At 41.1% G+C, this 14,855-nt stretch overlaps 1 protein-coding gene across 3 annotated transcripts in view; it reads right to left on the bottom strand.

Annotated features, from left to right (window-relative positions):
- LOC308357837 (histone-lysine N-methyltransferase SETMAR-like) overlaps positions 1 to 13,183 on the bottom strand; it is a 30,462-nt gene extending 17,279 nt beyond the window's left edge. The window contains exons 1-2 of one of the 3 annotated variants that reach the window (XM_080827682.1): positions 12,958 to 13,094; positions 3,259 to 3,353 (exon numbers count right to left, since the gene is read on the bottom strand). In XM_080827682.1, coding sequence (XP_080683808.1) covers positions 3,259 to 3,309 — 51 coding nt within the window. In that variant the 5' untranslated portion in view covers positions 3,310 to 3,353; positions 12,958 to 13,094. Of the gene's footprint in view, positions 1 to 3,258; positions 3,354 to 12,957 lie in introns of all 3 variants that reach the window. The other 2 variants (XM_080827683.1, XM_080827684.1) reach the window with 2 other exon arrangements.
- Positions 13,184 to 14,855: the final 1,672 nt, after the last annotated feature.

The following is a 14,855-nucleotide window of genomic DNA, read 5'->3' as shown; positions in this document are numbered from 1 at the left end:
TTCTAAGAGACCAAAATACACCCAAAATCAAGTGGGTGGCTCTGTTCTATTCACCAGTCTAATATATTTTGTTTTAATTTTTCTTAAACTTCTTTTCACCCCCTTTCTTCTCCCCCTGATTGGGGTCTCTTCTGACTTGGTTAGCATACATTTTTTCTGCGGTCTTTAGCACCCTTTTAGTATTTTATTCTCTCGTTCATATATTCTTATCTGCATAAAATGACAAGGCAGAAAAACTCACCAAAAAAAAAAGAACAAGAGGCAGTACCAAAAGCTAGGGACCTGATCAATATGGACATTGGTAATACGTCAGATCTAGAGTTCAGAATGACAAATCTCAAGGTGCTAGCTGGGCTCGAAAAAGACATGGAAGATATTAGAGAAACCCTGTCTGGAGAAATAAAAACCCTTTCTGGAGAAATAAAAGAACTAAAATCTAACCAAGCTGAAATCGAAAAAGCTATTAATGAGGTGCAATAAAAAATGGAGACTCTTGGGTGCCTGGGTGGCAGTGGGTTAAGCCTCTGCCTTCGGCTCAGGTCATGATCTCAAGGTCCTGGGACTGGGTCCTGTATCAGGCTCTCTGCTCAGCAGGGAGCCTTCTTCCCCCCTCTCTCTGCCTGCCTCTCTGCCTACTTGTGATCTCTGTGTATCAAATAAATAAATAAAATCTTTTTTTAAAAAAAATGGAGGCTCTTACCGCTAGGATAAATGAGGCAGAAGAGAGAATTAGTGATATAGAAGACCAAATGACAGAGAATAAAGAAGCTGAACAAAAGAGAGACTAACAACTACTGGATCATGAAGGGAGAATTCAGAAGATAAGTGATACCATAAGACAAAACAATATTAGAATAATTGGGATTCCAGAAGAAGAAGAGAGAGACAGGGGGGCAGAAGATATATTGGAGAGAATTATTCTAGAGAATTTCCCTAATATGGCAAAGGAAACAAGCGTCAAAATCCAGGAGGCACAGAGAACCCCCGTCAAAATCTGTAATAGGTCCACATCCCGTTATCTAATAGTAAAACTTACAAGTCTTAGTGACAAGGAAAATCCTGAAAGCAGCCAGGACAAGAAGTCTGTAACATACAATGGTAAAAATATTAGATTGACAGCAGACTTATCCACAGAGACCTGGCAGGCCAGAAAGAACTGGCATGATATATTCAGAGCACTAAATGAGGAAAAACATGCAGCCAAGAATAGTATATCCAGCTAGACTATCATTGAAAATAGAAGGAGAGATAAAAACTTCCAGGACAAACAAAAACTGAAAGAATTTGTAAACACCAAACCAGCCCTACAGGAAATATTGAAATGGGTCCTCTAAGGAAAGAGAGTCTAAAAGTAGTAGGCCAGAAAGGAACAGAGACAATATACAGTAACAGTCACCTTACAGAAAATACAATGGCACTAAATTCATATCTCTCAATAGTTACCCTGAATGTTAATGGGCTAAATGCCCCAATCAAAAGACACAGGGTATCAGAATCGATAAAAAACCAAAACCCATCAATATGCTCTCTACAAGAAACTCCTTTTAGACCCAAAGATACCTCCAGATTTAAAGTGAGGGGGTGGAAAACAATTTACCATGCTAATGGACATAAGAAGAAAGCTGGGGTGGCAATCCTTATATCAGACAAATTAGATTTTAAGCCAAAGACTATAGTAAGAGATGAGGAAGGATACTATATCATACTTAAAGGGTCTATCCAACAAGAAGATCTAACAATTTTAAATATCTATGCCCCTAACGTGGGAGCAGCCAACTATATAAACCAATTAATAACAACAACAACAACAAAAAAAAAAACACATCAACAATAATACAATAATAGTAGGGGACTTTATCACTCCCCTCACTGAAATGGACAGATCATCCAAGCAAAAGATCAACAAGGAAATAAAGACTTTAAATGATACTCTGGACCAGATGGACATCACAGATATACTCAGAACATTCCATCCCAAAACAACAGAATACACATTCTTTAGTGCACATGGAACATTCCCCAGAATAGATCACATCCTGGGTCACAAATCAGGTCTCAACCAGTACCAAAAGATTGGGATCATTCCCTGCATATTTTCAGACCACAATGCTCTGAAGATAGAACTCAGTCACAAGAAGAAAGTTGGAAAGAACCCAGATACATGGAGGCTAAAGAGCATCTTACTAAAAACCAAATGGGTCAACCAGGAAATTAAAGAAGAATTGGAAAAATTCATGGAAACAAATGATAATGGAAACACAACTGTTCAAAATCTGTGGGACACAGCAAAAGCAGTCCTGAGAGGAAAATATATAGCGATACAAACCTTTCTCAAGAAACAAGAAGGGTCTCGGGGCACCTGGGAGGCTCAGTGGGTTAAAGCCTCTGCCTGCAGCTCAGGTCATGATCCCAGGGTCCTGGGATCGAGCCCCCCCTCGGGCTCTCTGCTCGGCGGGGAGCCTGCTTCCCTTCCTCTCTCTCTCTCTCTAACTGTCTTTCTGCCTACTTGTGATCTCTGTCTATCAAATAAATAAAATATTAAAAAAAAAAAAAGAACAGAAGCAAGAAGGGTCTCAAATATACAACCTAACCCTACACCTAAAGGAGCTGGAGAAAGAACAGCAAAGAAAGCCTAAACCCAGCAGGAGAAGAGAAATCATAAAGATCAGAGCAGAAATCAAAGAAATTGAAACCAAAAAAACAGTCGAACATACCAAGAAACTAGGAGCTGGCTCTTTGAAAGAATTAATAAGATTGATAAATGCCTGGCCAGACTTATCAAAAAGAAAAAAGACCCAAATAAATAAAATCATGAATGAAAGAGGAGAGATCACAACCAACACCAAAGAAATACAATTATAAGATATGATTATGAGCAACTATACACCAGCAAATTTGACAATCTGGAAGAAATGTATGCATTCTTAGAGACATATAAACTACCACAACTGAACCAGGAAGAAATAGAAAACCTGAACAGAACCATAACCAGTAAGGAGATGGAAGCTGTCATTAAAAATCTCCCAAAAAACAAGAGCCCAGGGCCAGACAGCTTCCCAGGGGAAATATACCAAACATTTAAAGAAGAATTAATTCCTATTCTCCTGAAACTGTTCCAAAAAATAGAAATGGAAGAAAAACTTCCAAACTCATTTTATGAGGCCAGCATTACCTTGATCCCAAAACCAGACAGACCCCATCAAAAAGGAGAATTACAAACCAATATTCTTGATGAACACCGATATAAAAAATTCTCACCAAAATACTAGCCAATAGGATCCAACAGTCCATAAAAGGATTATTCACCATAACCAACTGGGATTTATTCCAGGGCTGCAAGGTTGGTTCAACATCTGCAAATCAAGCAATGTGATACAATACATTAAAAAAGAAAGAACAAGAACCATATGATACTCTCAATAGATGCTGAAAAAGCATTTGACAAAGTACAGCATCCCCTCCTGATCAAAACTCTTCAAAGTGTAGGGATAGAGGATACATACCTCAATATCATCAAAGCCATCTATGAAAAACCCACGCAAATATCATTCTCAATGGAGAAAAACTGAGAGCTTTTCCGCTAAAGTCAGGAACACGGCAGGGATGTCCATTATCACCACTGCTATTCAACATAGTACTAGAAGTCCTAGCCTCAGCAATCAGACAACAAAAAGAGACTAAAGGTATCCAAATCAGCAAAGAAAAAGTCAAACTATCACTCTTTGCAGATGATATAATACTTTATGTGGAAAACCCAAAAGACTCCACTCCAAAACTGCTAGAACTTGTACAGAAATTCAGTAAAGTGTCAGGATATAAAATCAATGCACAGAAATCAGTTGCATTTCAGCTGCACAACAAGACAGAAGAAAGAGAAATTAAGGAGCCAATCCCATTTACAACTGCACCCAAAACCATAGGATACCTAGGAATAAACCTAACCAAAGAGGCTAAGAATCTATACTCAGAAAACTATAAAGTACTCATGAAAGAAATTGGGGAACACACAAAGAAATGGAAAAATGTTCCATGCTCCTGGATTGGAAGAACAAATATTGTGAAAATGTCTATGCTACCTAAAGCAATCTACACGTTTAATGCAATCCCTATCAAAATCCCACCCTTTTTTTCCAAAGAAATGGAACAAATAATCCTAAAATGTATATGGAACCAGAAAAGACCTCGAATAGCCAGAGGAATGTTGAAAAAGAAAGCCAAAGTCGGTGGCATCACAATTCCAGACTTCAAGCTCTATTACAAAGCTGTCATCATCAAGACAGTATGGTACTGGCACAAAAACAGACATATAGATCAATGGAACAGAATAGAGAGCCCAGAAATAGACCCTCAACTCTATGGTTAACTAATCTTTGACAAAGCAGGAAAGAATGTCCAATGGAAAAAAGTCTCTTTAACAAATGGTGTTGGAAAAATTGGACAGCCATGTGCAGAAAAATGAAACTGGACCATTTCCTTACACCACACACAAAAATAGACTCCAAATGGATGAAAGACCTCAATGTGAGAAAGGAATCCATCAAAATCCTTGAGGAGAACACAGGCAGCAACCTCTTCGACCTCAGCCTCAGCAACTTCTTCCTAGAAACGTTGCCAAAGGCAAGGGGAAAAAGGGCAAAAATGAACTATTGGGATTTCATAAGATCAAAAGCTTTTGCACAGCAAAGGAGACAGTCAACAAAACCAAAAGACAACGGACAGAATGGGAGAAGATATTTGCAAACGACATATCAGATAAAGGGCTAATATCCAAAATCTCTAAAGTACTTATCAAACTCAACACCCAAAGAACAAATAACCCAATCAAGAAATGGGCAGAAGACATGAACAGACATTTCTGCAAAGAAGACATCCAGATGGCCAACAGACACATGAAAACGTGCTCCACATCACTCGGCATATGAGATACCATCTAAACACCAGTCAGAATGGCTAAAATTAACAAGTCAGGAAATGACAAATGCTGGCAAGGATGAGGAGAAAGGGGAACCCTCCTACACTGTTGGTGGGAATGCAAGCTGGTGCAACCACTCTGGACAACAGCATGGAGGTGCCTCGAAAAGTTGAAAATAGAGCTACCCTACGATCTAACAATCATGCTACTAGGTATTTACCCTAAAGATACGAATGTAGTGATCCAAAGGGGCACATGCACCTGAATGTTTATAGCCGCAATGTCCACAATAGCCAAACTATGGAAAGAACCTAGATGTCCATCAACAGATGAATGGATAAAGAAGAAGTGGTATATATATACGATGGAATACTATGCAGCCATCAAAAGAAATGAAATCTTGCTATTTGCAACAACGTGGATGGAACTAGAGGGTATTATGCTGAGTGAAATAAGTCAATCAGAGAAAGACAATTATCATATGATCTCCCTGATATGAGGATTTTGAGAGGCAAAGTGGAGGGCTTGGGGGATAGAAAAGAATAAATGAAACAAGATGGGATCAGGAGGGAGACAAACTCTAAGAGACTCTTAATCTCACAAAACAAACTCAGGTTTGCCCAGGGGGAGGAGGGGAGGGAGAGGGTGGTTGGGTTATGGACCCTGGGGACAGTATGTGCTATGGTGAGTGCTGGGAAGTATGTAAGCCTGACAATTCACAAAGCTGTACCTCTGGGGCTAATAATACATTGTATATTAACCTTTTAAAAAGGTAATTAAAAAAAAAACCTATTTGCTAAAATGTCAGTCTCAGAATTGTTATAACATGGATTAGTTACAACATGGAAAAAGTGACTAGGAAATTATTACATTAATCTAGGATGAGAGGCTGTTGACCTGTACTGCAATGCTGGCAGGGGAATGTATTTCAAAAAAAAAAAAAAAAAAACCACAAAGAGTATATTTGACAGACATTTTAAAGGGAGGAAGAAACAAGAAGTAGACACAAATTGATTACTAATGATAAAATAGAATTGAAAACTTGTGATTTCTTTTCTCATCCACCAGTTTTTCAGAGTATGTTGTTTAATTTCTACAAATTTTTTGAATTTTCTAGTTTTCCTTTGTTGTTGATTTCTAACTTTATTCTGCTGTGGTTGGAGAAGATACTTTAAATGGTATCAGTCTAGGGGCGCCTGGGTGGCTCAGTGGGTTAAAGCCTCTGCCTTCGGCTCAGGTCATGATCCCAGGGTCCTGGGATCGAGCCCCGCATCGGGCTCTCTGCTCAGCGGGGAGCCTGCGTCCTCCCTTCTCTCTCTCTGCCTGCCTCTCTGCCTACCTGTGATCTGTCTGTCAAATAAATAAATAAAATATTTTTAAAAAAATGGTATCAGTCTTAAAAAATTAACTTTGGAGGCGCCTGGGTGGCTCAGTCATTGGGCATCAGCTCAAGTCGTGATCCCAGCGTCCTGGGATCAAGCCCTGCATCAGGCTCCCTGCTAGGTGGGAAGCCTGCTTCTCCCTCTCCCACTCCCCCTGTCTGTGTTCCCTCTCATTGTGTCTCTCTGTGTCAAATAAATAAATAAAACAAAAAAAAATTAACTTTGATTCTCACCTTATGCCACATACAAATATGGACTACAGACCTACATGAAATATTTTAAACTATTAAACTTCTAGAAAATACAAAAAAAAAAAAAACCTGCCTTCAATAGTTTGAACATGAGAGAAGAAGAGGGCCAGTACTAATTCCTGGCAAGGGATCATTTACAATAGCCAGTTTGAGGGAAAGGAACATGGAAAACTATACCATAGGGGCCAGACATAGGTTCTCCTAGTCTCCAGCAGAGGAAAGACCCTGAACAAATCTCATAAGCCCTGCAGGTTTCTGTTTTCTTTTCTAAGGTCTTTACTACCTGAAGTAGTCTGTGATCTTCATATAGTTTTAAGTGAAAAAATGATTATCATTTGACAGCTTTATTGTTATAATAAACATACAATAAACTATACATATTTAAAACGTATAATTTGACATGTTTTGACAATTGTATATGCCCATGAAACCAACACCATCAAGACAGTCAATATATCCATCATCCCTAAGTTTCCTCATATGCCTTTGTAATCTACCTCTCCTTAGCATCCCCCTCAATATCCCCAAGCAACTACGGATCAGCCGGCACTATAGATCAGTTTGAATTTTCTAGAGTTTTATGTAAATGGAATCTTAAGTACATGCTCTTTCTTTGTTTAGCTTCCCTTAGCATAATTACTTTGAGATTTGTCCATGTTTTTGCATATAACAAGTTCTTTCCTTTTATTGCTGAATACTATTCCATATGAAGATGTACCACAGTTTATCCGTACATGTTGACTGTTTTCAGTTTTTAGCTATTACAAATAAAGCTACTATGAACTTCCATGCAAAAGTCTTTGTGTATATGTATATATATTACACACACGTGTGTGTATACACACACACACACACATTCTTTTCTCTTGAATAAATAGCTAAAAGTGGAAATGGTTGGATCATATGATAGTTCTAACTTTTTAAGCAAACTGCCAAACTGGGGTGCCTGGGTGGCTCAGCAGTTAAGCGTCTGCCTCCAGCTCAGGTCATGATCCCAGGACTCTGGTCATGATCCCAGGACTCTGGGATCAAGCCTCACATGATGGGGCTCTCTGCTCAGCACGGAGCCTGCTTCTCCCTCTCCCTCTGCTTGTGCTCTCTCTCTGTCAAATAAATAAAATTTCTAAAAAAAAAAAAAGAAAGAAAGACAGAAAGAAAACTGATCAACTATTTCCCAAAGAGGTTGTACCATTTTATATTCCCACCAGCAGTGTGTGAGATGTCCAGTTCCTCCACATCCTCATCAATATTTGGTATGTTCTTTTTTAGTTATTCCTGTAGGGTCTCACTATGGTAATACACATATCCCTAATAACTAATGATGTTGAGCATTTTTCTATAAGCTTATATGCTGCCTATAAGTCTACTCTGGTGAAGTATCTATTCAAATGTATGCCTGTTTTTTAATTGGGCTGTTTTCTTATTATTAACCTTTGAAAGCCCTTTATGTATTCTGGATACAAGTCCTCTAGTACATATATATGCTTTGCAAAGGTTCTTATTTGTTCATGTCTTCTTTTCTTTTTCTAAACAGTGATTTTCAAAGAACAGAAGTTTTCATTTTGATTAAGTCCAATTTACCATTTTTTTTTTCTTTTACAGGTCATGCTTTTGGTGTTGTAACACCAAACAATTGCCTAACTTAAGTTCACAAAGATTTTTTTAGTATTTTCTGGAAGTTTCGTAGTTTAAAATTTTTCATGTAGGTCTACAAATCCATCTTGAAATATTATTTGTATATGGCACACGTAAGAATTAAAGTTCTTTTTTTTTTTTTTAAAGAATTATTTACTTGGAGAGAGAGAGAATGGGGGAAGGGGCAGAGGAAGAGGGAGAAGGAGAGAGAAACCTAAGCAGATTCTGTGCTGAACACAGAGCCTGACATTGAGCGAAGAGCCTGACATGGGGCTCAACCTCACCTGAGCCATTACCACTGAGATCACGACCTGAGCCAAAACCAAGAGTTGGATGCTTAACCTACTATGCCACCCACGTGCCCCAAGTTCATTTTTTAAGATAGATATGAAAGTAACTTCTCCAAACACAACATGACAAAGTTAGAAACAAACAGAAAGGAAAACTAGAAAATTCGAAAAATTTTAGAAATTAAGCAACATACTCTGAAATAACCAATGGATTAAAAAAATAAATCATAGGGGCGCCTGGGTGGCTCAGTGGGTTAAAGCCTCTGCCCTCAGCTCAGGTCATGATCCCAGGGTCCTGGGATCGAGCCCCACATCGGGCTCTCTGCTCAGCAGCGAGCCTGCTTCCCTTCCTCTCTCTCTGCCTGCCTCTCTGCCTACCTGCGATCTCTGTCTGTCAAATTAAATAAAATCTTTTAAAAATAAATAAATAAATAAATCATAAGGAAAAATAGAAAATACATAGAGATGACTGAAAACAAAAATATAACCTACCAAAACTCATAGGACACAGTGAAAGCAATGTTAAGCAGGAAAATTATAGAGCTGTAAAAGCTTACATTAAGAAAGAAGATCTCGGGGTTCCTGGGTGGCTCAGTGGGTTAAAGCTTCTACCTTCGGCCCGGGTCATGATCCCAGGGCCCTGGGATCGAGCCCCGCATCAAGCCCCACATCGGGCTCTCTGCTCAGTGGGGAGCCTGCCTCCCTCTCTCTCTCTGCCTGTGTCTCTGCCTACTTGTGATCTCTGTTAAATAAATAAATAAAATCTTAAAAAAACAAAAAAGATGATCTCAAATCAACAATCTAACTTTACAACTTAAAGAACTAGAAAAAGAAGAGCAAACTAAACCCAAGCCAACATAAAGAGGGAAATATTAGTATTAGAGAGAAACAAAATAGAGAATAGAGAAATAATAAAGAAAATCAATAAAACAAAAGTTGGTTTCTTTGAAAAGATGAACAAAATTGACAAGCCTTTTGCTAGAGACAAAAAAAGAGGGAATACTTTATTACAGACATACCTTATTTTTTTGCACTTTGCTTCATTGTGCTTCACAGATACTCTGGGTTTTACATATTGAAGATTTATGGCAACATTTCATGGAGGAAGTCTATCACCACTATTTTTCCACCACATCTGCTCACTTTGTATTTTTGTCACGTTATGGTAATTTTGAAATATTTCAAACTTCTTCATCATTATCTTGGTTATAATGATCTGTGATCAGTGATCTTTGATGTTACTATTTTAATTATTTTGGAGTGCCATGAAACACACCTATACAAGACAGCAAACTTAATCGATAAAAGTGTGTTCTGAATACTCTACCAATTGGCCATTCCGTTTACCTCCTTCTCCTCAGGCCTCCCTGTACTAAGAAGCAGCAATATTGAAATTAGGCCAGTTAATAACCCTATGATGGCTTTTAAGTATTCAAGTTAAAGGAAAAGGCACACATTTCTCATCTTAAATCCAAAGCTAGAAATGATTAAGCTTAGTACAAAAGGCATGTCAAAAGCCAAGCAAAGCCGAAAGTTAGGCCTCTTACGCCAAACAGCCAAATTATAAATGAAAAGGAAAATTTCTTGAAGGAAATGGTGCTACTCCAGTGAACACACAAATGATAAGAAAGTGAAACAGCCTTATGGTTGATATGCAGAAAATTTTGGTGGTTTGGAAAAAAAAAAAATCAAACCAGCCACAACATTCCCTTAAGCCAAAACCTAATTCAGGGCAAGGCCTGAACTTCATTCAAGTCTATGAAGGCTGACAGAAAGCAAATTAGTGGTTGCTGGGGGCTAGCTACTAGTGGTTGCTAGTAGCTAGGGGCTGGGTGGCATTGAGAATGACTGTTTAATGGAAACAAGGTCTCACCTCAGAGTGATAAAAATGTTCTGGAATTCGATAGTGGTAATGGTTGTACAACACTGTAAATACATTAATGCCACTGAAGTAGACTCTTTAACATGGTTCAAATGGTGAATTTTATCTTTTTACCACAATGAAAAAAATCAATTGTATTTCTATACATAATGAAATTGATAAAATGAAAATTTTAAAACAATTCCACTCACAAAAGCATTCAAAGAATTGAACTCATAGGGAAAAATTTACAAAATATGTTCAAAATCTGTACAATGAAAACTACACACACTGCTAAGTGAAATATTTAGAGGAGGCAGTAAATTTCTCTTACCAAAGGAGGGAAAGTAAAAAGAGGCAATTATTTTGAAAAGATAGACACTGCACTATGACATAAAAGATGTCTTACAGATGGTTTTAATTGAAGAACTTTTAAATGAACTCTACTTTCCCTAGTTAAGAATAACCAAACTTTATAGACCAAGGAAACCATTAAAAAAATTTCATGGCGGGGGTTGGGGGCACCTGGGTGGCTCGGTGGGTTAAAGACTCTGCCTGCAGCTCAGGATCATGATCCCAGGGTTCTGGGATCAAGCCCACATCCGGCTCTCTGCTCAGCAGGGAGCCTGCTTCCTCCTCTCTCTCTGCCTGCTTGTGATCTCTGTCTGTCAAATAAATAAAATCTTAAAAAAAAAAAAATTTCATGGGGGGCGCCTGGGTGGTTCAGTCATTAAACGTCTGCCTTTGGCTCAGGTCATGATCCCAGGGTCCTGGGATAGAGCCCGGCGTGGAGCTCCCTGCTCAGCAGGAAGCCTGCTTCTCCCTCTCCTACTCTCCCTACTTGTAGTCCCTCTTTCACTATGTCTCTGTCAAATAAATAAATAAAACCTTAAAAAAATTTTTTTCTCATGGGATTATGACATGTTAGTAAAGGGTTGACAAAAGTCTTCACTGAGAAAAAAGACCTTTGCTTAAACCTAGCACTCCGACCCTGGCAGCCTAATCAAATAATATTATTAGACAATATTGCTTATAGTAAAAATGGCACGTAATTGGCATCTGGACTGGAAGGCAATAAGTTTTGGGTTTCCCTAAGTACAATAAATATAATCATACCATTCCCAGCAAAACCTTGGAAGCAAAGGCTTTACTGGTGGGCTAAGAAACATGAAATTTCTAAGCTACGGTAAGTCTTGCAACCGCTCCGACCATTTTGTTTTCACACCTGAACTGTCATTTGAGGAGCCAGAGAAAGCCCCTGGTAAGCTGTGAGGATCCTTACTGACCACAATTCTGATGCTGTTCTGATTACATGCAGTGTTTCCATCTGGGTCCAGGGGAGGCCTGAATGGCTAGCTGAACCCTAGACCCCTGGTGGTCATAAAGCCATTGCATGACCTTATGAACTGAGTTTATAAAACAGATACTAAAAATTCAAGAAGCTGGGGCGCCTGGGTGGCTTAGTGGGTTAAGCCTCTGCCTTCAGCTCAGATCAGGATCTCAGGGTCCTCGGATCGAGCCCCGCATCGAGTCCCTGATCGAGTCCCTGATCGAGTCCCTGATCGGAGCCTGCTTCCCCCTTCTCTCTCTGCGGGCCTCTCCATTTGTGAACTCTCTCTCTCTCTCCCTCTGTCAAATAAATAAACAAAAATCTTTTAAAAAAAAATATTCAAGAAGCCACACACAGGTAGGAATGGCAAATTCATCTTTTTAAAAAGTTAGACAAATACATACTATTTTAAGAGGGGAGTGCCTAGAAAAGTAGGGCTTTAACAGGGACTTAGTATTCAGTGGTGTTCTATCAAAAATTTAGAACAAAATAATGATTATTTGGGTTATGTAAAGTATTAAAAGGCATATTAAGATCACCAATTTACTGACATCTAAAAGGAAAATGTCATTATCGCTGCGGCCCCCCCTTTTTTTTTAAGATTTTATTTATTTATTTGACAGAGAGATCACAAGTAGGCAGAGAGGCAGGCAGAGAGAGGGGGAAGCAGGCTCCCTCGGAGCAGAGAGCCCGAAGAGGGGCTCGATCCCAGAACGCAGGGATCATGATCTGAGGCGGAGGCAGAGGCTTTAGCCCACTGAGCCACCCAGGCGCCCCTGCTGCGGCCCTTTTTGTCACCGCACGCATCTAATGAGAACAAAGCAACCCTGCATGGCAGAAGGGGCTTTCAGAGCCAGGAGCCTGGAGCCTGGACTCGGGAGTCGGGCACACTGGGCATTCTCGTCGCGGCAGAAGGGGACTGAAGGGGCCGTGCTCGTCCACTTAAGCCACGGCCCCCACACTCCCGCCGCTGTCACCCAGAGCCGGCCAGGCGACTCTGGGAGGCTCCAGACAGGGCGCCCGGTCCGCTCCAGACAAACCCACGCCTCCCTCCACGGGCCGCAGGACACACACAGTCGCCCGGCTAACGCCTCCAAGTGGGGACCAGCCACTGCGACCCCGGGAGTCCCCCTGGCATCCCTTCGGCTCGGCTCAGCCCGGCCTCCCACCATGGACACCGAGCCCAAGGGCCAGACCACCCGGCGAGGCGGCCTCTCCACAGCCAACGGCCGTGCACAACGGCCGCCGGCCCGCGCACCCGCCCCGCCGGCCCCCGGGCCGGCCCCAGGCGCCCACCTGTTGGTCGCACTCGGGGCACGATTTGGTGGCCATCTTCACTTTCTTGGCTCTAGTTGCAGACATGCTCTTCTCCAGCGGCGGCGGCGGCGCTACTGTGGCTGTGGCTGTGGCTGTAGCTGTGGCGGCGGCGGCGCTACTGTGGCTGTGGCTGTGGCTGTAGCTGTGGCGGCGGCAGCTCCGGCTCCTCCAGCTCCTCCCCTCCTACCTCAGCTGCCCAGCCTCCACCGGCCGGTCCCCACGAGCCAGACAGAGGCTTGAACGGGAGCGCGCGCGTACGCGCGAGCCCGGGCGGAGCCTGAGAGCAGAGGGGGCGGGGCAAGGCGTGCGCCCGCCGCGGCCACAGGCCTCTCGCGCCTGCTCCACGGGACCGCGAAGCGCGCTTCCACCGGCACCGCTCAGGTCCTCGAGAGCGTCCGGATTCTCACGAGAAGAGACCTCCTGAACCGTCCGGCTGCACGGTTATAGCCACGCCTTCTCACCCGCGGACTGCGTGGGGGCGTGGTTGGGGCGGGACTCGGCCGTAACGGGCGTCGGGTTTGACCAACGAATGCACAGAAGGGCGGGCCTGGTATTGTGCATTCCCTTTGCGCGGCGGCGGGGGGAGAACCTGAGTGGAAGAGATGGAAGGGAAAGTGCTTACACGGGTCCTGGCATTTAATACACTTAAAAAATGCCAGCAGCTCTAATCACTGAGAGACTGTAACAGACATCTGGTTAACGGTGTGGATGTCAGGTATTGAAAATTCATTTATTTAATGAAAATTCATTCATTTATTTAATTAAGGCCCACTGTCAGGCAAATTAAATGCAGAAGAGCACACTTTAGGTATTTAGAACCAGTACTTACTGTCCACGATGAAAGACCACTTTTTAAAAATCCATCGGTCACTGATAGTTAACTAAATTAAAATTAAAAATAAGTTACGCATAGAGGCGCCTGAGTGACTCAGTCGGTTAAGCGTCTACCTTCTGCTCAGGTCGTGATCCCAGGGTCCTGGGACGGAGCCCTGCTCAGCGGAGAGCCTGCTTCTCCCTCTCCTGCTCTTCCCCTGCTTGTGCTTTCTCTCTTTCTCTCCCTCTGTCAAATAAATTAATTAAAAAAATAAATTACTCATAGATTGGAGAAAACTATACAAAACGCAATTTCATTTTTTAAATGTGAAATTCAACAGACATAAAATTACATTTCAACAATCAGAACAGAGAGGAAATAATTTAAGAAACTGTATACTTTGTTTAGAGAAAATTTGTCAATTAGCATTTGTTACAGTGAATGGCTATTACCCTAAGTTTTTGTTCTACAATTGTAACTAAAGCAGATATGAGTGAAATTCTATTCCCTTATTAAATGCCTGTAAGCACACTTTGAATGAATACATTGAGCATAAATATTTAAAGATTTCAGTGTGACAAATGATACTGTTTCTTGTTTGGTCATTTATCTAAACTAGGTTGGATTGATAAAAGCATTACTTACAAAGGAAAATTTATGTCTAAACTAGTTCTAAGTTCTCATCGTAAAAAAACAATCTCATGGAGGTATGTTAATGGAAATGGAAGAATAGATTTTTTTTTTCTGGTTCATTTCTTTCTTTTTTTTTAATTATTTTTTATAAACATATAATGTATTTTTATCCCCAGGGGTACAGGTCTGTGAATCGCCAGGTTTACATACTTCACAGCAATAACCATAGCACATACCCTCCCCAATGTCCATAACCCCACACCCCTCTCCCGACCCCCCTCCCCACAGCAACCCTTAGTTTGTTTTGTGAGATTAAGAGTCACTTATGGTTTGTCTCCCTCCCTATCCCATCTCGTTACATTTATTCTTCTCCTACCCCCCTAAACTTCCTGTTGCATCTCCACTTTCTCATATCAGGGAGATCATGTGA

This window comes from Martes martes (assembly GCF_963455335.1).
Source record: "Martes martes genome assembly, chromosome: 17".
Lineage (NCBI taxonomy): Eukaryota > Metazoa > Chordata > Mammalia > Carnivora > Mustelidae > Martes > Martes martes.
The sequence above is the reverse complement of the archived record's forward strand: the minus strand, read 5'-3'. Positions and strand labels throughout refer to the sequence as shown.